At 31.0% G+C, this 25,933-nt stretch overlaps 1 protein-coding gene and 1 long non-coding RNA gene across 4 annotated transcripts in view; one reads left to right on the top strand and one right to left on the bottom strand.

Moving 5' to 3' along the window:
- Nucleotides 1-431: 431 nt before the first annotated feature.
- LOC126734584 (exportin-7) lies at nucleotides 432-25,933 on the top strand. Of its 3 annotated transcripts, none has more exons than XM_050438274.1 (19): nucleotides 432-599; nucleotides 4,368-4,578; nucleotides 4,637-4,833; nucleotides 5,066-5,220; nucleotides 7,334-7,464; nucleotides 7,535-7,736; nucleotides 7,892-8,081; nucleotides 8,140-8,671; nucleotides 15,005-15,170; nucleotides 15,231-15,348; nucleotides 15,408-15,582; nucleotides 15,670-15,829; nucleotides 15,902-16,092; nucleotides 21,198-21,409; nucleotides 21,625-21,763; nucleotides 22,014-22,091; nucleotides 22,670-22,889; nucleotides 25,577-25,672; nucleotides 25,731-25,933. In XM_050438274.1, the coding sequence occupies exons 1-19, from the start codon at nucleotides 585-587 to the stop codon at nucleotides 25,831-25,833; spliced, it is 3,291 nt and encodes a 1,096-aa protein (XP_050294231.1). In that variant the 5' UTR covers nucleotides 432-584; the 3' UTR covers nucleotides 25,834-25,933. The 3 variants fall into 3 exon arrangements, with proteins under 3 accessions (XP_050294231.1, XP_050294230.1, XP_050294229.1); XM_050438273.1 differs by having other exon boundaries at nucleotides 21,625-21,787; XM_050438272.1 differs by having other exon boundaries at nucleotides 15,670-16,092.
- LOC126734589 (uncharacterized) overlaps nucleotides 16,287-25,933 on the bottom strand; it is a 34,867-nt gene continuing 25,220 nt past the window's right edge. Inside the window, exon 3 of the long non-coding RNA XR_007660093.1 lies at nucleotides 16,287-16,759. This is a non-coding gene — a long non-coding RNA (uncharacterized LOC126734589). The remainder of the gene's footprint in view (nucleotides 16,760-25,933) is intronic.

The following is a 25,933-nucleotide window of genomic DNA, read 5'->3' as shown; positions in this document are numbered from 1 at the left end:
TGTCAATTTATGTTCTTGTTTGAGCTGTTATTGGCTTCACTTCCTAAGGGTCCGTGTGACACCCTTGGCACCCTCCTGTTTTGAAAAAATTGGGACACCAAAGCACCACTTGGCCACACTTCACGATTTTAAGCTCTGCTAATGATGTTTTTTTGTCGGATTGTAATCTTTATTGACAATTTCTTTCACATTGTGCCAATGATGTGAAAAGAATGAATATAAACCAACAAATTTGAAAAGCACTTCCGGTATAACCGGAAACGTCCAAATTGTCAAAATATTCAATGATTTTTGCCACGTTGCCAAATTTTCAAACCATTTTATCGTACCAGTGTATACAACGCTTAAAGCAGAACAAAGAATAGAAGTAGGTGAAGAAGATTAAAAAAAGAGATGGAAGATGTTTGGTAAATAACGAATCGAATCGGCTTCAGAGGGCGCTGACGTCACTTTTGCGTTATGTTTTTGGTGTAGGGTGCTAAAAGCGTCAAGGGCCATCGAAAATTTGTGAAAAACCATTATTTCCTCTGGTATTTTGGAAGCAGCAACAACCCCATCTGAAAACCCAATGATTAGAGCCGACAATGGCTGATGAACAGGTAAGCAAAAGCTTAAGTGAACAGCCCAAGTTGAACCCAAAAACTGGCAGTTATCGGTTAGATCCCAAAAGCCTTTTTTTGTATGCTTATTATTGTGTGAAGCAGGTAATATTTTGAATTGGGGACTCCGACATACTTTTCCGCATTTAAAGCTTCGTTATATGTGTAAATTATGTAATTTTCCTTACATTTTGTATTAATTTATTCTGCTCAAAAATGATAAATGGTTATGTTTATAGAAGCAAAAGTCATTGTCAAGTGAGGCCAGGCCATTGGTTAAATCAGGATTCTGCCTGGATGATTGTTTCAGAAAAACTGGAAAAGCTGTTGTTTGTTGTATTATTTAGTTCATAGTTCTTTCTTAAATTATAGATTATAGCCCTGCATTTGTCTTATGTACATATTATTTATTGCACACTTTGCCCCTCTGGTGAATAACTGATTAATATTGAAGCATCTAGAGGAATCTAAGAAGTTTATATATTTGTAAAGGGCCTATAAAACTTTTTCACTTCTGGTCACAGAATTATATATAATTCTTATCTTTAGAAGTGGAAATATTTGATAAGCCAAGACCTCAATCAGAGCAATAGCAGTGTCCTATAGTGAGTTGGCTCATTCTTGGTTCATAGCTCAATGGTCAATCATTTAAATTAAATGAAAATAAGTTTTATTCTTTTGAAACAAATGATTGTGTTTAACAAAGCTCTGGGAAACTTACAAACTGAATAAAATATTTACCTAATCACCGAACAGAAAATAACATTTGTTAAAGTTGGAAGCACCAAATAACATAAAATATTTAAAAAAGGTACCAAATAAATAACAGGTTATAATATAATTGTCCATATACTTTAATGATCAACATTTTCTTTACCTCCTTTCTAAATAATTTCTATGATACAGTTTTGTGGAATGATAGGGATAGATGATTAAATGTCTTTCTATTATTAAAAATTGAATTGTGTATCAAAGATAATCTAGGAATTGAAAAATTATAATTAAAACCCGAGCATGTATTACTGTATTGGCTCAGTGGATAGCAGATTAATAAGACTTCTTGTGCATAAGGCAGACAGTCTCCAGAATAAAAATTTATGGCAATGCTAAAGTTTTTCTTTGATTTTGATTGAAAACTCTAGGTTTAAGTCCACACAGATATCTTACAGCATGCTTTTTTCAACACAAACAATGGGTTTAGTAGATATGCAGGTGTATATTATGTATTTCCCCAAAAGCAAACCCTATACTCTAAATGGTAACTGATGCAAAATTGGCTTTCCATCTACACATATATTAGGTTGCTCTTAATTGGTCCTATTGCACAACAGGCAGATGCTAACTTAGTACACAGCTTCTCAATATGCTGGTCAAACCTTAACCTAAGTCTTGTAACACCAACAGCTTGTGAACCTAAATAAACATCATTCAGAGCACATTTCAAATTTAAGGTATTTGTCTTTGTCATATTAAAAGACAAGCTGTCACATCATTCCTTAACATTAGGTAGATCCTGTTCTATGAGTTGGCTGAGAAAATTTGATTGATTTAATGCAGTATAATGGCTTTACTTCTTGAGTTCAACAGAGCACTGATTTACCTGGGGATCATTACAAAATAGTTGCCGCCAGACATAATTTATTTTGACACCTGTCAAAACTGTTGGTTTTTACCTGTCACAACCATGTTGCCGCCTACTATTTATATCATTTGTCAGCTTCAAGCAAGTTCTTTGACAGGTGATCAGGATAAATTATGTGTGGCATTGACCATACATTGTCATATGGCAAGTTCTTATATGTTTCAACTGTTGTTCATCCAAAAAAGATGCATCCATTACATAGGTAAGGTCAATCCTGGGATTCATGCTGCCCACTATCTATTCACCATTTCATGCATCCATCCACCTTCATCATTTTAAATTTTCAATCATGTTTAGAAATTCTCAGTAAGAAAGCAGGGACCATACTTCATTGACACTAAGTCAGTAATTTTCAAGACTTTTTACTTCAACATTTTTAACTATGTTCCCCATAAATATAAAAAAACAGCTGATTGGTAAAGCCAAGGTTTGTAATTGTAGATTTTCTTCAGAATGCAATGAGCTTACATATTTATGGGTGTGATAAATAATACAGCAAATGTCTGCCTAAGGTCAATTGACCAGTTAAGGAAAACTTTGAGAAATAGATATTTAATGTATTTTCACTTTATCCTTTTATACAAGTTTAGTAATTTTTCTCAGTTTTTTTGCACTATTAAGATTCATGCTAAGTAAAAAAAAAATCGGTCTTGCTTTGTAAAGTAAAAAGAAAAAAATAATAGATTGAAAAGACCCACAATTTCTAGTAATTGACCAATTGATGCTTATACTTGACCACTATATTTTCCAGTGATTGACCATTCTTTTATTGAATAATTATTGAACAAATTCATACAAGCCAAACGGCACTTGCAATAAAACACAAGACAAATTTCGAAAATTTTTATTAAAGGTGATTATAAATAATTAAGTTTTGTTTTAAACAGAAATAGGTTTAGAAAACTTATATTTAATTTTATTCCCAGTACCAATTAGTTCTGGGGTTTCCAATACTTATCAATAGCACTCACATCATTTTCAATAACAGAAAAAATAGTCTTACAATCCCCGGTTGGTCTTAAGCCCTAAACCTCTATTTCTTCTTTCCAGGAAAAGCAGCAATAATAAATTCTCCTTTTCTTCTTAGGTCATTGAAGTCTTCTGGCAAATCCTCATTACTTCAACCCGAAGAACTCCATTCTTCATTTTCACTTTCTGAATCTTAGCCTTACCTTTTTCTTTTTCTTATAAGTGCTGTTTGTGTCTTTGCTTCCTCCTTTTCTCTTTTAATTTTTTCCTTTTCTTCATGAAATGAAATCCATTTTTTAGATGTCGCAGCATATGGCAACCTTTCTCTATATTTTGCTTTAGCCATGGACTAATTTTTTTCAGGAGTTTCCTCGGGCCATAAAATAAAATCTAAAAATGCCGAACTAATATTTCGTGAATCGACATCAATAGTACCACTTAAATCTGAACCTAAAATAGGACTTTGAGGTTTTACCAGAGATAAGTTGTTAGGTGTTGAAGAACTAGGCTGAGAAGGAGAAAAATAACAGGATGACTCCTTATATCCATCAGAATTGATTTTATTTGGTTTTTTTAAACTATTTGATAAAAACTAGTTTTAATTCTAGGAATTTTATTCCTAATTAATAATTGATCTTGACAAAGTATATTTAATAAAATATCTGAACACATATAATGCTTTATTATTTTTTCTAAATTTGATATATCTAATGGACACTTTATTTATCTTTATCTCACATCAGAATCAAATTCTTTGTAAACTATTGATAGTATATCTCATATAAGTTTAATAATGGAGAACCCAAGTATCTGTTATTGTTATTTAAGTTGTACTTAATTTAACTTTGTTCATTAATTCTAGTGTTTATTCCACTTTTTGAGTTTTATACATATGTCAATAAAATTTTTCTTTGACCTAATATTAATTGTGTATAAACTATTAAAACAACACAATTTAGCATTTGAAGTAGAACTAAACTGCACATTGGCATTTAACATATTACTTACTGAATATTAAAAAACACAGATGATAAATGGTAATGTATTCATCAGTTTTATTTATTATCTAATGTAGCTGTACATCTAAAGGGCATAAATACATATTATTGAAATATTCAAGCAAAAATAATACATTGTCAGTCATATTTTCTTTGTAGGAAGTCAGACAGCTAGAGCTTCTTTGCAAGCAATTATATGAGTCTCAAGATAGTTCTATACGCACAGAAGCCGAAAAAGCTCTTGTTGTATTTCAAGAAAGTCCAGATGCTTTGACAAAATGTCAAGTTTTGCTAGACAGAGGAGACTCTGCCTATGCCCAACTATTAGCGGCCACAACTCTTACAAAATTAGTTTCGAGGAGTGCCCAAGGTAAGGATTAGTTATAACTTAATCACATCTACTTACCAGTAGCATAATATTTTTCCAGGTCTAAGTCTCCAGCAAAGAGTAGACATAAGAAATTATGTCTTGAACTATTTGGCTACCAGACCCAAATTGCCAACCTTCGTGGTACAAGCTCTAGTCACTCTTTTTGCTAGAATCACCAAACTGAGTTGGTTCGATATGTACAAGGATGACTATTTATTTCGTAATGTGGTCAATGATGTTAGCAAATTTTTGCAGGTACGGTTAAAAATTTGATGTAGTAAGGGTTTAGTAGTTTTAATGATCCATATGTGCCCATCAGTTTTAGTTATCCAATTGTGTATCCTATTCACAGTAGTAAAGAATTTCATGCAAATGTTTACTTTAGTAATAAAAGTTTATTAATCATCTAACATAAATGTGCATTTTAATATATTAAAAGTGCAGTTTTTATAATTTTTAATATATTTAATAAAATTTCATGTTTTAGGGATCAGTGGAACATTGCATGATTGGCGTGCAGCTCCTCTCTCAGCTGACTTGTGAAATGAATCAATTGTCTGATATTGAAGCCAACCGATCTTTAACTAAACACCGTAAAATCGCGTCGTCTTTCCGTGATATGCAATTGTTTGTAATTTTCAGGTAAATTTATGTCACTATTAATCTCTGTAGGATTTTTTTTTAATTTTATAAAGCTCTTTCTGTGGATGTCTTTTTGGTAATAGTTATATTTAATACCTTATAATTTAAAAATAAAATTTTAAATCACGGCGAAAATCTTTAAATTGTTTTTTTTTTAGTTTAAATCATGATTTAAATCATATTGTCAAGTTGAATCTCTACATTTTTTCTATGCCAAAAATTTACATTATTTAATACATTATATTTACATGACCAGAAAACCAAGCTATAATTAATTATTTAATAGAAAATTGTAATTAAAATGTTTTAAATTATTCAGTTTATTAAAAATTGAGCCTTTATGTGGCACTGTGTTTTGCCTGTAATCAACAATAAAATAAATTTATATTTTTTCTTAAAAATGAAATGTTATAAACTACACAGGGGTTTTAATTTAATAGGATAATAATAAATTGACATTTAAATATCCAGTGGTGGACAAAAGTATGGAAATTTTTTGTTTTTGTTTACTATTTAAGTACCAGTCAAAAGGTACAAATATTTTATGGTATATTGAATACTTTTTGTTGATGCATACTTTTTTGCAGATAAACAATTGTTGTGTGCATTCGTTTTTTTATCACCATGTTTATTGTTTTTTATTTGGATGAACAAAAGAATGGAAATTTGTTTAGTTTCAATTTTTCTGTGTGTATATTTAGTTTATTCTTGTTTGTTGGCTAATGTACATTGTAGGTAGTAGCAGACAAAACTTTCTAAATTATGGAAAAAAAACAAATATTTTTCAGAAGATCTGAAAAATAAGTTTTAGAGCTAAAAAATAGTGGGCTCAAACAAAAAAATAATTGCAAGAAGTTTGAGAATTAGTGAGGACGCAGTCTCAAAAATTTTAAGGAAAAAACGGTTAGTAGGTAACGTAAAAACGCTCCCGAAAATAACCAATTCTAATATTGACAGAACAATAAAAAGGTTGTCTGTTGCGAGTCCAAGAAAATGTGCACGTGAGATTAACGAAGAAGTGAGGGAAATATTAAGCGTTAATGTGAGAAATAGGACTGTATGGATGCGCCTGTGTGCAGCCGGCCTTATAGGTAGCGTATCTGTAAAGAAACCACTCATTTCCAAAAAAAATCGTAAGGCCAGGATAAAATTTGCCCAACAGCGTATTACTTGGAGATCAAAAAAACGGAACAAACGGTGCTTTTTAGTGACGAATGTAAGCTTAACCTCTTCGGATCTAACGGAAAACGATATGTAAGAAGACCAGTGGGCAAAAGATTCAATGTTAAATATCAAACTGCAACAGTGAAATATGGTAGTGGGAACATTATGGTGTGGGGATGCTAGATCAGGAGATCTAGTGCTGGACCTATAGCGAAAATAGACAAAAAAATGGATCGTTTTGTCTACAGGGATATCCTTAAAAATGTAACGATACCCTATGCGGAGGAAAAAATACCCTTACTCTAGACATTTCAACAGAACAATAACCCAAAACACTCCTCTAAATTAATAAAAAAAATGTTTGCTGAAAATAGTGCAGTTATTTTGGAATGGCCAGGGCAGTCTCCAGACCTCAACCCTATTGAAAACCTTTGGGACCATTAGGAAGGGAAATTCGAAAAAATATAGCAAACAAGTATGAGCTTTGGGAAACCGTACAGGAAGAATAGAAAAAGATTTCTGTGGAAATTTGCCATATTTCAAAAAGATATCAAAGCAGTATTGACTGCCAAAAAATATTTAAAAAAATATATTTTTTGCCTTTTTTTAATAAACTTCCATACTTTTGTTCATTTATTTTCTATTTTAATTTTTGTTTTTTTGAGAACTGGTCTTTTTTTGATTTATTAAATTAAATATGATCCCTTATTACATGTAGTTTTAGCAAAAAAAATATATTACTATTTATTAGTATTACTATTTATTAGTATTGTGTACAACAAAAATATTAAAAATTCCAAAAAAAATCCAGACTTTTGTCCGCCATTATAGTTATTATTAAGTTTGGTTTATGGAAATTGGGATCTTACACGTTACTAAGTTTTCTTCATAAAACAACTTCCAAGAATAGAGCTGTTGATGCATGGATAAATTTTTTCAAATATTTTAGGCTTTCGTGCAGTCTACTCAGTACCGCACGAGAAAACTGTAAAAATCTCAACTTCAGCGACGAGAACCAGCACGGATTGATGACCCAGCTCCTACGGCTGGCACAGAACTGTTTAACGTTTGATTTTATCGGTAAATCACGAACAAGCCAAACGAGTAAATTACTCTCGTAAAACTCTATTTTCAGTATATTCATTTTCAGGCACTTCAACGGACGAGTCGTCGGACGATTTGTGCACGGTACAGATCCCGACCAGTTGGAGACCGGCTTTTTTGGACTTTACCACACTGAAATTATTTTTCGATTTGTACCATTCTCTGCCAAACACTCTCTCAAGTTACGCTCTTACTTGTTTGGTGCAAATTGCTTCTGTCCGAAGATCGCTTTTTAGTAACACCGAAAGGTAAGTGAGTTTTATGTCACATGATTAATTTAATCTTTTTAAAGTTTGAGCATCCAAGATAACTTAAATTACGTACAATTGAGGAGAACGTCAATATAATTTTATAAATTGTTTATCATTTATCTGCAAAACCTTATTATTGTTATGCTTTTTAGAGCGAATTTCTTAACACATCTAGTCAACGGAGTAAAGCAAATCTTGCAAAACTCCCAAGGTTTAAGTGATTCCGCAAACTATCACGAATTTTGCCGTTTACTGGCTCGTCTTAAGAGTAACTATCAATTAGGCGAGCTGGTCATGGTGGAAAACTATCCGGAAGCAATACAACTGATCGCAAAGTTTACTGTAAGCCATATTAAAGGCCTGACATCAAAAATTATTTAAAAAAATTGCCCACTTTTAGGTTCAAAGTTTACAAATGTGGCAATTTGCCCCAAACAGCGTCCATTACCTGTTGTCGTTGTGGCAAAGGATGGTGGCCTCTGTTCCTTACGTTAAAGCAACCGAACCTCACTTGTTGGAAACGTACTCGCCGGAAGTGACGAGCGCTTACATCACCTCCCGCTTAGAATCGGCCGCGGTCGTAGCAAGGGAGGGTCTAGAAGACCCACTGGATGATTTGGGAATGGTCCAGCAGCAATTAGAGCAATTATCTGTGATCGGCCGTTGTGACTATGGTAAAACGTGCACGTTATTGGTGCAATTATTCGACAGAGCCGCGGCGACTTATCAGGAACTGTTAACGTCGGGTAATGCCCAATCGGTGGAGATTGCGGTGCACGAGGGTCAGCTCACTTGGCTGGTGTATATTATTGGTTCGGCGATAGGCGGTAGAGTGTCCTTTAATTCTAATGAGGAGCACGACACCATGGACGGAGAGTTGGTCTGTCGCGTTTTGCAACTGATGAATTTGACTGATAATAGATTAGGTCAAGGTAGGATTTTGACTAATTCACAATATTATTAAAATATTATCACTGAACGATATTTTATGAGAAGTGGAACGATTACAGTATGAATTATTTTGTGGGCATGAAATATTAAATGGCTAAATTTGAAATATTAAATAAATAAATAAATATTAAATAAAAAACAAAACAAAAATATTACATATTAAACAAAATATTACATAAAAGGTAACATGCACATGATTTGTTCTTCCACAATACCTGAATACAACCACAATAGCTGGCAAGAGAATACCTGATGAAACTAAACGATCTAAAACAATGCTGATAGAAAATCTGGAAAAAAAGAGTTGAAAAATTGTTTCAGTTTCTGAATCACGGGTATCAAGACATCTTTATTTTATAAATTTTTTCTAAGTGAAAAAGTATCAAGATTACATATAGTAATAATACAGTAAATTAAACAGTATTTAGAAATGTGAATTAATAATACGTGAATATATTTAGAAAGAGCTGATTTTTAGAAAATATAAATTAGACGTAATGAACTGACTACAAAGATGAGACTAAGAATGTATAGGTGTTGTTAATTTTTGCAGAAATAAAGTATGTTATAAACTATGCCTTATTGTAAATTAAGGTCTATCTATTATCAAAGAATTGCTAGTTTTTAGGATTCTTATCTAAAAGTTTGTGACATGATTAATGTAAGATTTTCTTCCCGTAAGATTCGGATAAATTTTACATATTTTTGAAATTTTAGTATTTAAACATATAACTGAGTTGCTAATTAGTAACAGATACAGATTTTAAGTATTAATATAGTAACAAAACTATAATACCCTAGTTATAACAAATTATATCCCACGTAATTTTTATTTCATTTTAAATTTGGATTTGAGCTTTTAAAGTAATTTTTATGACTTGACTTTGCGGTTTCCCCACATAAAACTTATTTCTCTTGTTAGGGTGGTACTAAAACGCAGAATTCACTAGGTCAGCTGCACTACCAAGACCGTCTTTTGAAAAATTTAGTTCTAGTTAACCGAGTTAACTAACGTACGTTATTAACATTCATTTTATTCACCTATTAACATTTCATTAAAATATTCGGATTAAACTATTTATTTATTATTTGATTAATTCAATTAAATTTTAAACAAGTCTATATACTTCAAACTCCATGTATTTTTTAATTGTTCGGTAGTAGTATATTATTTATTGAGCATGAAATGCCAGCTATTACTTACGAGGATGAATTTTGAGACACGAGCCATGATTACAACAGTCGCCTGACTGACAAGGCGTCCAAAAATCTGCATATAACTTAAATAAAATATAATTTTTTTACAAATAAGATCATAGGTGAAATTATTTAGTTATATTTGCATTCACATTTTCAAGCTTTCTGTAAAAACAGTTTGCTTTTAACAAATTATTGTAAAAAAATCTGCTAAACATTTGTTTTAATGAATAACTAAAAATATTTATTACTACAAAGAAGCGAATTATGATAATATAATACATTTTCAATTTGCTGTGCTTTCTTTTTAAATATTTATAGTAATATTAGAACAATTTGGAACAAGTGCGTTGTCTATGTAGCCTTATGCGACTGAGTTGGATTTTCATTCCCCATGTCTTGAACTATTAGTGGATAGCTTCAATACAATACTACTTAATGCTAAATTCCTTACTTAACATTACAATAAAGGTATATATGACGATAATGGCCTTGTATTTCTTTTTGAAAGTGAAAAGCGCGCATGACCTTATTAATTTGTCTACTTTAAAGTTTAACAGAAATATGAGTTTTTAAAACCTGCAGTGCTATGTGGTGGTATTTGAAATCTTATGATGTTTCTTAAAAGGTTGTGGCTTTGTAAATCTTGTCTTACTACAAAATAGTCTGGCAGATATTTAGGGTACCTAAACTTGTAAATTCTATAAACAAACTGCCCAAAATGTAAAGCTGCTTTCTGTTAAAAATGTTTGTATTTTATTTTGACCCTATATTGTATTTGTGGTCATATTTTCGTATATTGAAAATAATTCTCGAAGAGGCATTTTGAGCTAATCTTGTTCTTTATTTCAAGAGTAAGGTAAAAAACAATGTTGCAGTAATCTAGCTGTGAGGAAACAAAAGCCTCCGCAAGCATTAATTTGATATTTTTGAGCAAATTATATTTAAATTGATACAAACTTTTAAGCAAAGCATAAATGCAGGAAATTTTTTTATTGACTTGTACCTAAAGTGTAAGACCTCATCAAAAATGACACCAAGATTCTTTAATGATGCTGAATAAGGAAGAACAGTAGAAGTAGTAAAATTAAATTGAAGATTTTATTTTTTTTTATTGTATCAGAACCTATAAGTAAGTATGCGTTCTCTCACACACACGTTATTTAAAGAAGAACCCAAGTGACGATTGTTGGAAGATGCAATATAGCCAAAAAATTGGAATTATTTTTTTTATCATTAAGTAATACAACTATACAGTTAGTTTTTTTGTCTGCGTTTTTCTATTAAGATAATGGGGTATGTTTTTCTTAACCCCGACACAGACCTCACACAATCGTAATTCCCTAAATTATACAACGCGTTAATTTGAAAACTTATAGCGAATATTTTTGAAAGCAAAAAAGTTAGAAAAACTGAATTTGGTTCAAATGTATAGGTGGGATAAAGAAGAATTAGCATATTTAAGTCATGGAATGAACCTCAAAGGTGTTTTTGAATAGTATTTATTTGGGCATTTTTTTAAAACATTTGACACAGGATCGAAAAAAAATTAAATAAACGAAATCTTCTTATTGTGAAATTCTATTCTAAGATATTTGATGCTCAAATTGCCTTCCTTTTTAAGTACGGTAAAGAATATTTTTTGCTCTCCAGTCAGGTTTTAGTGGTCTTAAATAAACATTACCTATTTCAGTTTGTTGAATTGTATTTTAAAGATATTATAATAAATTTAACATAATTTCAAACGAAGTTTAACGTTTTATTTTTTTTATATTTTTAACAAGATGGAGCGACACTGTGAGATAATATTTAAACGAACAAATGCCAGATCAGTGGTTTGGAAGAAGAGGTCCAATAGAATGGCCGCCAAGCTCACCAGATCTAAAACCCCTCGATTTTTTTTTCTGGGTCAGTTAAAAACTGTCGTGTTTAGTGTCACATTTTTGTTTAGCGCAAAATAGAATGCAATTTGAGCATCTTATTTAATAAAATAGCATTTTACAAAAATCAAGTTTGTTCTTTTAAATTTGATTTTTTTAAACCTATATTAAAACACACGTTCTATATTAATTAAATTACAGTAATAAAATGGATATCAAACATTACAGCCGTATTCCAAAAAGCTCCTAACATATGGAATAGACAGTTGCTAAATATTATATATTTTAGTATATTTTAGTACATTATATATTTTAGTATATTTTATATTTTAAGATCATCAGTCAAAAAGAAAAGGGGATCAAGGTTAAACCTGGAGGTATAACTGTTTTCACATAAAATGGTTCTAAAATAATATAATCTTCAACCCTAATTTTATATTCACGATATTACGAAATATGATTCCATTAGCTCCACAAAATTAATGAAATTAAAAAGTTCCCTGTAAAGCTCATGAAATAATATTTTCAATAGAACCTTATTTTCAAAATCTGTGTAGACTACATCCACTTACCATCGTGGTCAAAATGCTTACAATTGAATCAGATGGTAGAAATCCGTGTTTAAATATTGAAATATTGGGTTAAATACATGTGTATATGAATTTAGAAAGTATTGTCCCAAATTTATCAGTGACAGTTTTGTCATTTTCTACCTATTAGGAATGATACGCTTACTGATTAAAAATCACTGTTATGAATCATGATAATACATGCAATTTTAACGCGTATTTACATGAATAAAATCACTGGTGTGGTGTCATTTTTTTTAATTTCCATGTTTTCTGTTTTATTATATATACGTATTTTTTTTTTGATAAATTTGAAGTAACTGTGATAAACATCTCTGATTTTTTTTACCATGCAAACGAAGTAAAAATAAATTGTCTCACTAGTTCCTCGTTAATGCATCTAATTATATATAAATCACTGTCGTGATAATATATGCAACTTTGAAGCATATTTATATCATAAAATCACTTTTTTATTATAGAGTTTATATACGTATTTTTTAAGGTTACTTTTTAGGAGTACCATTTCTTTATTTTTATTAATTATACTTTTTGTTTAGTCTTTTTACTTACACCATGCAAATAAATAAAAACGAAATTGTCTCATTTGTTCCTCGTCCATGGATATAATTATTAAAAATCACTGGTATCTTTAAAATCACTGCTGTGATATTATTTTGTAATCTTTTTTTCTACGTTTTATTTAGCACTATAATAAAAGAAGTAAGTAAAGAATGTTATTTTTTATCTTTATTTATTATCAATGATATCAGGTCTTTTATTTAGCATCACTAATATCAGTGATAATCTGTTTTTTGTTACCATGCAAAAATAATTATCACACTCATTCCTGGTTCATGGATCAAATTAAAAATCACTGTTATGCTAAAATGTTTTTTTTACTGTTTTTGTGTTCATACTTTAAAATCACTACTGTGATAAAACGTTATTCAGATTTAGGTAAATAGGAATAAACGTATTTTTTTTGCTGTTTTTCTTTTCCGCTAAACTTTAACAATCACTGCTGCGATTTTGAAAAATAAACAAAATTACAGGTTGTTATTTTCCAAGTTAGAGAGAGAGTGACTAAATTTAAGAAATCACTGCTCAGAGAAATATTTTATTGATTCCAGGCAGATATTATTAATTTTGTTTAATGGACCTCCCGAATAAGAAAAAATCACTTTTTGACTATTTTTTCCCATATAGGTAAAATCACTGTTGAGATAAAGGTTTTTTAAAATTTTAAACCGATAAGTAAAACGTCTTTTTCTCATTCGTTAAACTCAAGAAATCACTGTTGTGATAAATATTTTATTAATTCAAGGAAGTCATTGTTAGTTCATTTAATTTTTTACACTTAATTTTTATTTAATTTTCATTTTCATTTAATTTTTTACTTCAACGGACCTTTAAAAATCACTGTTGTGATAAATATTTAATCCTAATAATGTGTTGCTTTGAATGTTTAGATGAAAAAAAAATTAAAAATGAATAACTAAGTATATCCACTAAAACTTCCTTCTATTCCATTCTATTAACAAAACTACATAACAAAAGCAGTGACTCATTATACCCGAGATATGAGTATGATGATTTAAGGTAAGGTAACCAATTCATTCATAGTTATTGTCAGAAAATTTATAGTTACACCTAATGTCTGGAAATTTTCACTCCCTATTTGATTTTTTCCACATTTTGCTGGAATTTTCTTCCATATTGTTTTTGTCATATAAATAGCTAAAAAAGTTTTTTTTAGCATTTTAAGATACAAATACTAGAATACCTAAAAACTTGTTCATGTTTCCAAGAGATCAGAAGGTTAATAAAAAATAGCCTCACAAATTGACTTTATTATTATATAATTATTTATTATCAGATCAATACTAATTAATAATACAGTTTCGTTCCTTCTTGTTATATCTACATTACTTGGTGGACATAAAAAGAAGGTTTGACATTGAAGAAGTCTTTTTTGTGCTTGATACATGTAAGCGAATCATGTAACCTTTTATGATAGTTTAAGCTAAAATATGTAAAAATAGTTTATAAAATTTGTAAATTCCTATTTGCTACGCAACTAATCAATAAGCAATAATATACTGAGAGTATAGTATCTCGATATATTTACTCATTGTTTTCACTTATGTTCAATTAATTATTCACGTTTTCACGTAGTTTCTATTAAAAATTAAATATTCCATCTCAAAATATTCAGATAGTACCTGAAAAGGTCTAGATACAATTTCAATTACAATTCAAGGAAATTTTGACGAATTATTTGCATTATACTAAGACATTATTCGAATTATATCCATGTGATATGATGTGAGGTAACTAATGAATTCTGTGGCCGCTAAAAGTAAAAATGATAATGATATTTAAATATTGATTTGTCTACTGCAATAATAATTTAATAAACAATTGGTTATTAGTTAATAAGTTAACTTAAATCTTAAATTAAGTTAACTTTAATTAATAACCTAAATCATCTAATTAAAGATGTTCCACTAAAGAAGTTAACCGAATTTTTGTAGATGGAGAAGAGTGAATTTTAGCTGACTTCTCACGTTATAACACAGCATTAAAAACCAAAACGGTTGATCATTTAACTTTTTTGAACAAATATTGTAAAAATATCGGTGAAAATTATCTTTTCTCTCTTTAGGAGGCTGTGAAAAGTTAGAACTGGCGATGCTGAGTTTCTTCGAACAGTTTAGGAAAATATACGTGGGCGATCAAGTGCAGAAAAACTCGAAAGTGTACAGGAGACTCTCGGAAGTTTTAGGATTAAGTGATGAGGCGACCGTTCTCAGTGTATTTATTAGGAAAATGTACGCATAATGTATGCCGCAAAAATTCTGCTTTTTATATTTAATTAATTTTTTTTATAGTATAACAAATTTAAAATATTGGGGACGCAGTGAAATGATTATAAGTAAGACATTGCAGCTATTAAATGATCTGTCTGTCGGATATAGCTGTGTTAGAAAGTTAGTCAAGCTAGATGAGGTATAGTATATTTCAGTTTAAATGTATTAGCCTAATTGCAATTTTTTGTCGATTTTTAGGTCCAGTTCATGCTTAACAACCATACCAGTGAGCACTTTCCATTTTTAGGCAATTCAGTTTCTGTGAATGAGATGAGATGTCGCTCAATGTTTTATACGTCATTAGGAAGGTTACTTATGGTTGATTTGGGTGAAGATGAAGATAGATTTCATAATTTTATGTTGCCATTAACAGGTAAGGTAATATATTTTATTCGAGGGGTGATTTACTTATATTTCTTTAGCGTGGAATTAGAGTTTTTGAACTAAAATATTGTTTTAGCTGCATTCGAGAGAATAGTCCAATTACTAGCTGCCTCTGATTCCCCAATGTTTGCCAGTGATGAAGCCAAAAAAGCCATTATAGGTTTATCCAGGGATTTAAGGGGTTTGGCTTATGCCTTTAACACTAAGATCTCATACATGATGTTATTTGATTGGCTGTATCCTTTTCTATATTTAATATTTCTGTATTATGAATTATTTGATAGCGATTTCCTTAACAAAATATGTAGGTATCCGAATTACACGCCGATCTTATTGAGATCTGTGGAGCTGTGGTACCACGATCCCCAAGTGACTACGCCGGTTTTAAAATTATTCGCAGAATTAGTGCAAAATCGATCGCAGAGGTTACAGTTCGACGTCTCCTCGCCAAACGGTATCTTACTGTTCAGGGAGGCTAGTAAAATTATTTATAATTATGGTAAGTAAATCGTATAACCTATTATTAATTTATTTGTGTAACTACAGGCAAAGGCCATAAATTGGTACAATGTATTTAAAATTGCTGCAAACATAGTTATTAGTAAACCGTTTAAAAATTAATACAATTTAAGTTGCCAAAACATAGAAAACATCATTTTAATATACTTTTGACTGAGACGAGGGTGATTAAGAGCTACCGGAAGTTAAAAAAAAACGCTTCAAAATTATTTTAATATTCGAAAACTTTTATTATTTATTATTAAATAATTTATTTTAAATGTTGTTTGCAACTGGCTCTGAGATAGTCAATTGTCTACAACATTTAATAAACACAACGTAGTGAGGTGGATCAAATTTTCACTCTCTCGACCCGGAAAAAAGCCCCACAAAAACCAGTATAAGCCCAATTGACATGATAATTTATGCATTAAAATGTCCCTTCAATAACTCGATGGTTTCGCCGGCTGTTTAGTCAAGTGGCTTCATCCATTTGAGACCCAGAAGTCAGCCACACCAATGTCTTGAGTTTTTGGCGACCAGTTCCTCATTGCTCTGTAGATTATCTCGGCTGCATTTTTTTGGAAGGAATATGATGCCGCCGGCCCATAGACAAAAGCAACCAAGCGCTTGTATTACTTCTGACTGCCCAAATACAATTTTTATACCTGTTGATCCAGAAATGATTATAATAATAATAATAATAACGTTTATTAAACAATATACATAATATACTTAGTAACCAATACAATAAATAAAAAATATAAACGTTTAGAAATATCACTGAAGCATACTATAAGTACTTGTGCGTGATTGGAGGTTACATAATCGGGTAAATGTCAAATTTAGATAATTATGTCCTTATTGGGTAAACAGACTATAACCAGGTTAGAAAGTTCGTTTCAGGGTACACTCAGAACAATATAAACCTGTAAGTTGATATTTCAAAACACCCTGAAACAAAAAGCATCTATTGGATGTATTTAAGATTTATTAAATTATTAAAAACTCTACCCTTCAATAATATCCAGTTTTTGGCTTTGTGTTTAAAAGAGTTAAAGCCTTCAACCATCCTTATATCATTTGGGAGCATGTTATACAATCTCGGAGCAAAATATTTTAAGCTCCTCTGTCCATGAGTTTTACGAGTCGTGGTTGGACATGCCAAGTTGTTTTGTCTAGTAGATGAATTTTGGTTGATATTTAACTCTATCTTGTTTTTATTTATATGTTGACGCAAATCTAATATCTTACTTTCAGAAAAGAGGTTATCAGTGGGATATATTTTGTCTCTGCCAAAAATGATTTTTAAAAACCATTTTTGAATTGATTTTAATTTTTGTATAATATGTGTTTCAGAAACGCTTCCCCATCCCAAAATACCATAAACTAAATGACTTTGTACAAGAGACATATGTACAATTTTTAGATGTTCGGTAGTCAAAAAGTCTCGAAGGTACATACATTTTGAGAGAAGTCCCCTTAACTTCTGAACCATTTCATCGACATGAAGGTCCCATTTCAAGAAATTGTCAATTTTAATACCGAGATATTTAAAAGATGTTGCTTCGGTATTTCACAATCCCCAATCTTAATGTTGCCAAGCCTTTGAAGGGAACTTGTGTAAGTTGCAGAAGACATGTAGTTAGTTTTTTGTATATTTAAAGTCAATTTATTGTGTTGACACCAGTATTTTAATTCCACAAAGTCTTGATTATCATGATTACGACAAAAGAAACGTGCCGATTGCGAGCTGTTCCAATGACCATCGATCGCACTCACGAAGATCGGCCGACTTCAGATCTTAGACGACCTGTATCTTGTAAGAGTTCAGTCTAAGGTTTCTCTTTAAAATACGCCACCGTACCCTAAGAGAGACCCTCGACGAATCGATTGATCGCGACCTTGCCGAACACTTTCAGTTGCAGCAGCAAGAGATAAATGGCGTCTACGCATCCTAGTCGGTGGAACGATATTCAATAGCTTAAATAAATAGCTAATAAAAAAGTTTAGAGATTGAGTAGGACGATTGTGAATTGACCGAAGTGCACGAAAAACATTTATTACTGCACACTGATTTTAGAAATACAATTCCATAAGTAAGCGCTGGTCTGGCTGAAGTTGTTGTGATAAAATGGCAAAAAAATCCTGGTCATGTAGACATTTTTAACATGAGCAGATGATTCTTTACAACTAATGTGGTCATTTTAGCTCATTTGTTTAGCGAATTTTAATGTAAATTTGTTAAACCCAGAAAATCCGCTGACAAATCTTTTCGACAAATATGACCTTCAGCGAATATAAATGAACTCGCCCACATATATTCTTCAAGCTTTGCCACCTTGCTTGATGCAATTTTTGTGAGTAACTGAAGATACGATATTTTCTGATCATAAGGCTGTATATTGTGTCTTAAATATTTAGAAAAAATGCTGTTCTAAAGAAAATTGAGTATTGTTTCTTTACAAACTTTAATTTTAACGTTTTTCTACAGGATTTGCAAAATTTGCCATAGGTTAATTTTTTATATAAAAAATGTATCAATAAAAAATGAAGTTTTTTAATTATCTTTTTTACATTTTTTTTTGACATTCATGCACCTTTAAAGAAATCAAGAATAACTAAGCCAAAAGCTCTGTGGTTAATAGAAAATTTAAAGATTCATATGAGATAACAGACTCTGCTCTACAAAAAATTAAAACAACCAAAAGTAATGCGGATTGGCTTCTAGATAACAAAATTTAACGCTTTCAAATTTAAGATAGGAAAAAAGTTGTATTTAAAACAAATTTCTAATGAAAATAATCATTGAAAAAGATTGTACTGCTCTTAAGAATTTTAACATTATACCTAGTAAAGAAAATAACTCCCTTTTACCGAACCTAACAAATCCCGATGAAATTACTTCATTTTTTTTAGGAAAGTGTTCACAAAATATCCCAGATTGTAGTGAAAGAGTCATACTTTATCAAAAATATTTGAGATGGTTTTTTTAACCAGTTGTATAACTATTTTGCACCTAATAAACTTATTCCTGATAGTCAGTTAGTTTTAAAAAAATGTAGTATAGAATTTGCGTTAGTAAATGTAATAGATAATATTGTTTCTGATGAAAGAATGGTAAGTACCCTTTTTTTATTAGACTTTTCACCGCACTATGAGCTCCTTGTTTCTTAACATAAATTTTATGGTTGTTCTTTGCAATGTTTTAATTAATAAAATCGTTTCTTTCTAACAGGCGTCAACAGATTTTTTCTTAATATAAATTCTCTGATACAATCAAAATTAACTCAGGAGTACCACAGGGGTCTATTTTGAGGCCGTTTGATATTTCTTATTTATACCTGAGATATCTTGACGTTAAAGTATTGCAGGGTACAAGCATATGCAGATGACATTTAAGATTTATTTTAGTTTTAATATTGAAAAGAAACTTTTGGATGTGGATTTGTTTTAATCAGGATTTACATGTACTGAGCAAATTATCCTTAGGCAATAAAGTTGAATACTATAAAGGAAAATATTGACATAACTTTGGACAACATAAAACCAAAGGTGGTCGAGCATGCAAGAACTTAATTTAAAAAAATTCTATTTTCCCCTAAAAATTCTGTATAAAAATCGACATATTTTGTTTATAATCTTAGAAAAAAATTATGTGAGTCTTTGGTCTTTTCTAACTTTATACTTTTAACTTATAATTATTGTAATGTTATAGACTTCGGCGTCGCATTCAGAGAATACAAAATGCATGTGTGCACTTAATATATGGTCTTAGAAAGTCTGACCCCATTTCCAATAATTTTTTATAATTAGAGTTGTTTAACATGGAATCTAGACAACACCTGCATTTTGATAGATTTGGAAATAAAATATTACGAGGGCTGTTCAATAAAGACTCAGGCTCAGGCTATGAAAATTTTATTACAAAGAATTATACATCAACGCTTCTGTCACGTTCAAAGTAGTCACCATTCAAGGCGATACATTTATTCCAGCGCCGCTGCCACTCCAAAAACGCGTCCTCGAAGCTCTTCTTAGTCATGCGCTTAAAAATCGCCTCTAAAGCTTTAACAGCAGCATCTCCGGAGGGAAAACGCCTTCCTTTCAGGTCCTTTTTTGCAGTGGGATAACGAAAAAAGTCGTTCGGTGCTAAATCGGTAGCGATTAGACAGCCAGCTGTGTTTATCGTTTTTTTACGAAGCGCAGTAACAGGCGCTTCTGGACCGCCTTCCAGTTCACAGCTCTCTCTACCTTTTCGGAAGGCAGCGTGCCACTGTAAACACGTGGATTTTTTCATGCAATCTTCACCGTACACATTCTTTAACTCACGATATGTTTCGAGTGGTTTTTTGTTCGATTTCACCAAAAATTTAATCGCGTAACGTTGTTCTCGATATCCAGACATTGTAAATATTAGAGGCGACTTTCATACACGTCTTCTTCGCAATGTCACTACTTGAGCACTAATGATCAGATCGCTACCAAATTTGTACTGTAAATAGGTAGTAGTATATTGTTTCATGCCATGACCACGAGATCGCGCCACCTGTATTACACAGCTGCTCATGGCGAGAGTCTGAGTCTTTATTGAACAGCCCTCGTACATGATCAAGAGTCTCCCTTAACGGCCTTAACACTTAAAGAGCATCTGGTCCGAGGGAACCTGGTGCACTGCATTAATGTTATGTTAAAAGATACGTTGACAATTCCTCATCAACACTCAGCTCTCTTTCAACGGTCTTTTATGTATAATGCTATCCAATCTTTTAACTCTTTCCTGCTTGAACTTAAAGACCTTAAGGATACGAAGTTTAAATATTCCTTTAAAAACGTACTACTAGAAAGGCAAGGTATTTAAAATTAATGTATTAATATTAAAAATTCTTTACATGCACTGTTTTAGCTTCGTTTGATTCCGTGAAGTAGCTGTTAAGCTAAACTGCGGAATTCAAGATCCTCTTCGTTTTGTAATTATTTAAAATGTATTTTTCGTTGTAATTTACTTATTTTCACTAAAAGACGTTTATTATTATTAATATCTTAATACTATCTACAATTGTAATCTAAAGGAATTGTTTATTATCAATAACTCCTTAATTCTAGGTACACGTATTTTGAACGTAGAAGTAACCAAAGAACAAATGTACCCAATGAAACTCAAAGGCATTTCCGTATGTTTCTCAATGCTAAAAGCGGCCTTATGCGGCAGCTACGTCAATTTCGGGGTGTTCCGTTTGTACGGCGATGAAGCTTTAGATAACGCTTTAAACGTTTTCGTCAAATTGCTGTTATCGATACCGCAAAGCGATCTTCTGGTAAGATTTTTGATTCAAGGCATTTAATATAAAACTTAACGTAAGGTAATGGTGGGAATTTGAATGACAAGAACTCAATTCAGTTGAACCCTTAAGAGACATTGGGACAAACTGAATTGGGTTTTCTTTTTGTCTATGTTGCCACTACTGACCAAAGTCACGCTTTATTCACTATCCATTGCTATAATATAAAAAAAAAACACTGTTTTTTTTAGGATTATCCCAAACTGTCGCAAACATACTATGTGCTATTAGAATGTTTATCGCAAGACCACATGAGTTTTCTCGCCACACTGGAACCGCAAGTTTTCTTGTACATTTTATCGTCAATATCAGAGGGACTGACGGCCTTAGGTGCGCATTATAACCATTACACAGGTCCGTGTACGAGTCAGGGACAAAATTCAGTATTTAATTACACCAGCACTATTTCACATATCCGCTAAGGTCGTTTATTGTTTTCTGCTTTTCAATTTTTGTTATTCAATCTGCTTTTTGTCTCTGACTGTACACCCATCTGCGCCATTGCATTTCATTTAGTGTTTAGCGTAGTGTTTTCCTCGGCATGACAACACTAGTGCCATAAGGTTTGCGTCTTTTTCAGATACGATGGTGTGTACGGGCTGTTGTGCCACTTTGGACCATATTGTGACCTATTTGTTTAAACAGTTGACACAAAAAGGTAGGTTAAAAATGTTGATGCTTGTTCTAAATCCTTTCAGTGTTGTATATTTACTCATTACAAAATTATTGAGAAATACACACGTGTGATCTAAAGCACTTCATATTTTCATGAAAATCTTCTACCTTTGTTTTATCCAGTAATTGTTTCTATCTGACAAGTTTGCAGAATTTTTGGCAATTATAAGCGTTAAAGGTAGACTAATAATTAACACGATTCGTGAAAAATACACAAGTGGCACGTAAAACCGCGGAACACTTAATTTTTATGAAATTATTTTAAATGCTAATAATTATGGATATGGGACTTTTTTTTAAATTTTGGGTTTCACTAAAAAAATCATTAGGTATCAGAAAATACGATGTGCCCTATGTAGTTTTCTGTCTCCTTATGCCTTACTTTTTAATAAATAATCTAAGATGTTGCGTCGATTATTAAATATTTTGGTCTCACTTTCAGTTTTCTTTATTAAAAGAATGGATGGAAAGCTTAGGATGGCAAATATTTTTTTTGCATATCCACTACTTGAATTTCATAGAATATTAAATAAGTCAATCAAAAATTTGTTTTTTTTTTAGCTTATCCAGGTAAAAAAACGACACTTCCTCAAGGTGGCGGAGACATGTTCCTAAAAATCCTCGAAATGCATCCGGAGATCCTACAACAGATCTTGAGCACCGTTTTGAACGTTATCATGTTCGAGGACTGCAGGAATCAGTGGTCCATGTCCAGGCCGTTGTTGGGCCTTATTTTATTAAACGAGGACTATTTCGCACAGATGCGTGAGAGTATTATAAGGTTAGTTTCATTATACTCGTAATATAAGCTTAGCGTTAATATTTGGGACATTAAGGGAGGGAGATATTCGGTGCCATCGTCGGCAGACTAACTCGCACAGCACAGATATTATTTATACGATTCTTATTTTTATATTTAAATAAACAAATATATAACAATAAAATACAGAAGTTTCAGGACAAAAATAACATTTAATATTTTAAACATTTTTTTTTAACTAATAATAATCCATGAATTGGTTAGGGGACAAGCTGCTCCTTTTCACTTGCCATACCATTACCCTGAGCTTAATCCTCTGGATGTCTGTTTTTGGGGATTTATGATTGATTTTGACCACCTGGTTTAATATAAATACAGGGCAGGGTTCTTTTTTGAATATAAACTTATAAATATTTAAATGTAAGTTTATTTTATTAAATCATATATTTATTAAATATTTGCTGCTTAAATGCTTTGTGTCCGTTTTTAAACTCACTGCATTGGGTTTTTTTGTACTTCAATCATTTCAACAAATGCCATTTTATTAAAATGAATGCGTTTCAGTCTGTAGTATTTTTTTTTTAATGAAAACTATAGTATGTGCAGTTTTGTTCTTTTTATCGTATTTGTACCCTTTTAATTAATTTTTCAGGCAATTGCATGTTTGGCAGATTATTCACAATATTTTCTTAAAATTAAATCCTTTATAAGTAATTTTCAGATTTTGCAGTTTTAAAATGATATCTAGTTATTCAGATCAGCCTGTTATAAGTTCATGTAAAATGGTTCAAAATATTTTATTTATCTTTTGTGATGATAGGAGTGATACCATCATCTGTATCTGTAGGAATATAGAATTGGAAAGTACAGCCATCAATCGGTAATATAATAGGAAATATTTAATTGGGAAATAATACTTGAAGTTGATTAATCTTGTTTTTTTGTAGAAATTGTTGAATAATTATTCGAAGGATACAACAGTAAAGGATCTATACAGTAGCTTTTTGATTTATCATACTTTTTATGTATTTTGATAAATTTTCGTAAAAGTGTCGGTAGGCCATACATTCTTGGAGGTGCTGATTTTTCACTTTTTTTACAAATTTGGAAATATTTATTTTGTAGGATCGTTTTTTACTTTCGGTAATAGGGAGGACATTTTAATTTTATAATCATTGTCGAAATTTTTAAAAAAATTTATAATATTTAGTTTTTTTTTTTAATTTTTTTAAGATAGTATTTTCATGTTAGGTACTTTTATTTTTCATTTTTGCACTATTTTTATGATTTATTATAATATTGCTACATTTTGAGCATAATATATCCATGGTTTCCTTATATTTATAAATTATATATGGAGATTTGTAATATTGAATAATCAAGGTTTGTAATATTGTCCCCGTTTCGAATTTAATTTCAATTTTTCAGAGGGGCTGAAAATAATTTCATTTGAGTCATTCAATTGAGTCATTGTTTTTAAGGGTATTTTCTTGACGGGTAAACAACCGTTTTTAGATTTTTTATTTTGCCTTTCTAAGTGTGTGTCCAACAAAGGTTCTGGAAGAATAGCTTAAAGTTATCTTAATTTTTTCTGATATACTTTTCACTAATTTTGTGGTTTCGGTAAATGTAAATATCAAAAATGTTTGCACAACGTTTACATAATTTTAAATTTAAATGTTTTATTTTTAATTTAAGAAAATTGGGAGTTAAATTGTTGTTTTTACATCTTAAAAGCAAAATCCTGCGATTTGTTTTGTTTACAATTCTTTTCAAATTGTAACAAGATGATAAGTTGTACTTCATAGTGTTGGGAAAATTGGTTGATTCTTCTTGGACTTGTTTCTGTTTTTTTTTTAATATCTTTATTTAGCTAACAAATATAACAAAATTTAAATAACTTATAACATTTCACTAACCAGTGCTTTGAAACACTGGCCTCGAGAAGGTACATACATATATACATAATCTAATACCATACTGTTTAGAAGGTACTTGGATTACTTAATCCTATGGTTGTTCTGATTTATACTTGATAGATATTATTTTGGAGTACAAGTACCATGTACATCGCAATAAAACCTTACAACTATATTACATTTTTGTTGATTATTCAGGATCTTATAAACCAATTTGCACTGTTCCATATTAAAACTTTTCCTTAAGTTATGTAATTGCAACCCTGAGTAAATTATGTTTCTGCGAATAAGCCAGTTATATTTCAATAAGATTTTAAGAATTTTGTTTTGTAATATCATGCCAAACTGAACTTTACCACTTGTACCCCACACTGGTAAATGATAAGTAAAATATTAAAACTGTATTGTCTGCAAAGGTAAAGTATCTTGCTATTAAATTATCGCAATTAAGATTTAACACATAAAGAGCATATAGTAGAGATCCCAAGACTGATGCCTATATTACTCCATACTCATTAGTTAACCTATGTATGCTCTGAATTCTAATGTATTGGATTCTATTAATTAAAAAAGTTTGAACTAAATTATACATTGCGGCTCTAAATCCCGTTTTAGATAATTTTTCTAACTATAATTCAACACTAACTACATCAAAAGCCTTTATTAAGTAAAGAAAGACTTACCACTACTTATTTTTTAATCTTTATAACGTGAATATACAGATGAATAAATAAAATAAAAAATGCAATTATATAAAAAATTATATTTGTATGTATTATTATCTTATAGGAGCCAGCCGCCAGATAAACAAGCAGACATGGCACGTTGGTTCGAAAATCTTATGGACGGAATAGAAAGGAATTTATTAACAAAAAATAGGGACCGGTAGGACCTTAACTTTACCACCATATTAAATAATTTACTAAATATGCCTTTTTTCCAGGTTTACTCAGAACTTGTCGATGTTCCGGAGAGACATCACCGAATCGCTAAAAGGTCCGAACGTCAATTCGACGACATCGGTTAACGACATGATGACGTCATAGTTCTTGTAAACGGACCTTGTTTATTGTTTTTCCTTGTATAAAGTGAAGTATAAAAGTGAGGTGTACACATGGGTAATAAATGCAGATTTGTTAATAGGCA

The sequence above is a fragment of the Anthonomus grandis genome, chromosome 3, assembly GCF_022605725.1.
Source record: "Anthonomus grandis grandis chromosome 3, icAntGran1.3, whole genome shotgun sequence".
Taxonomy (NCBI): domain Eukaryota; kingdom Metazoa; phylum Arthropoda; class Insecta; order Coleoptera; family Curculionidae; genus Anthonomus; species Anthonomus grandis.
The sequence above is the reverse complement of the archived record's forward strand: the minus strand, read 5'-3'. Positions and strand labels throughout refer to the sequence as shown.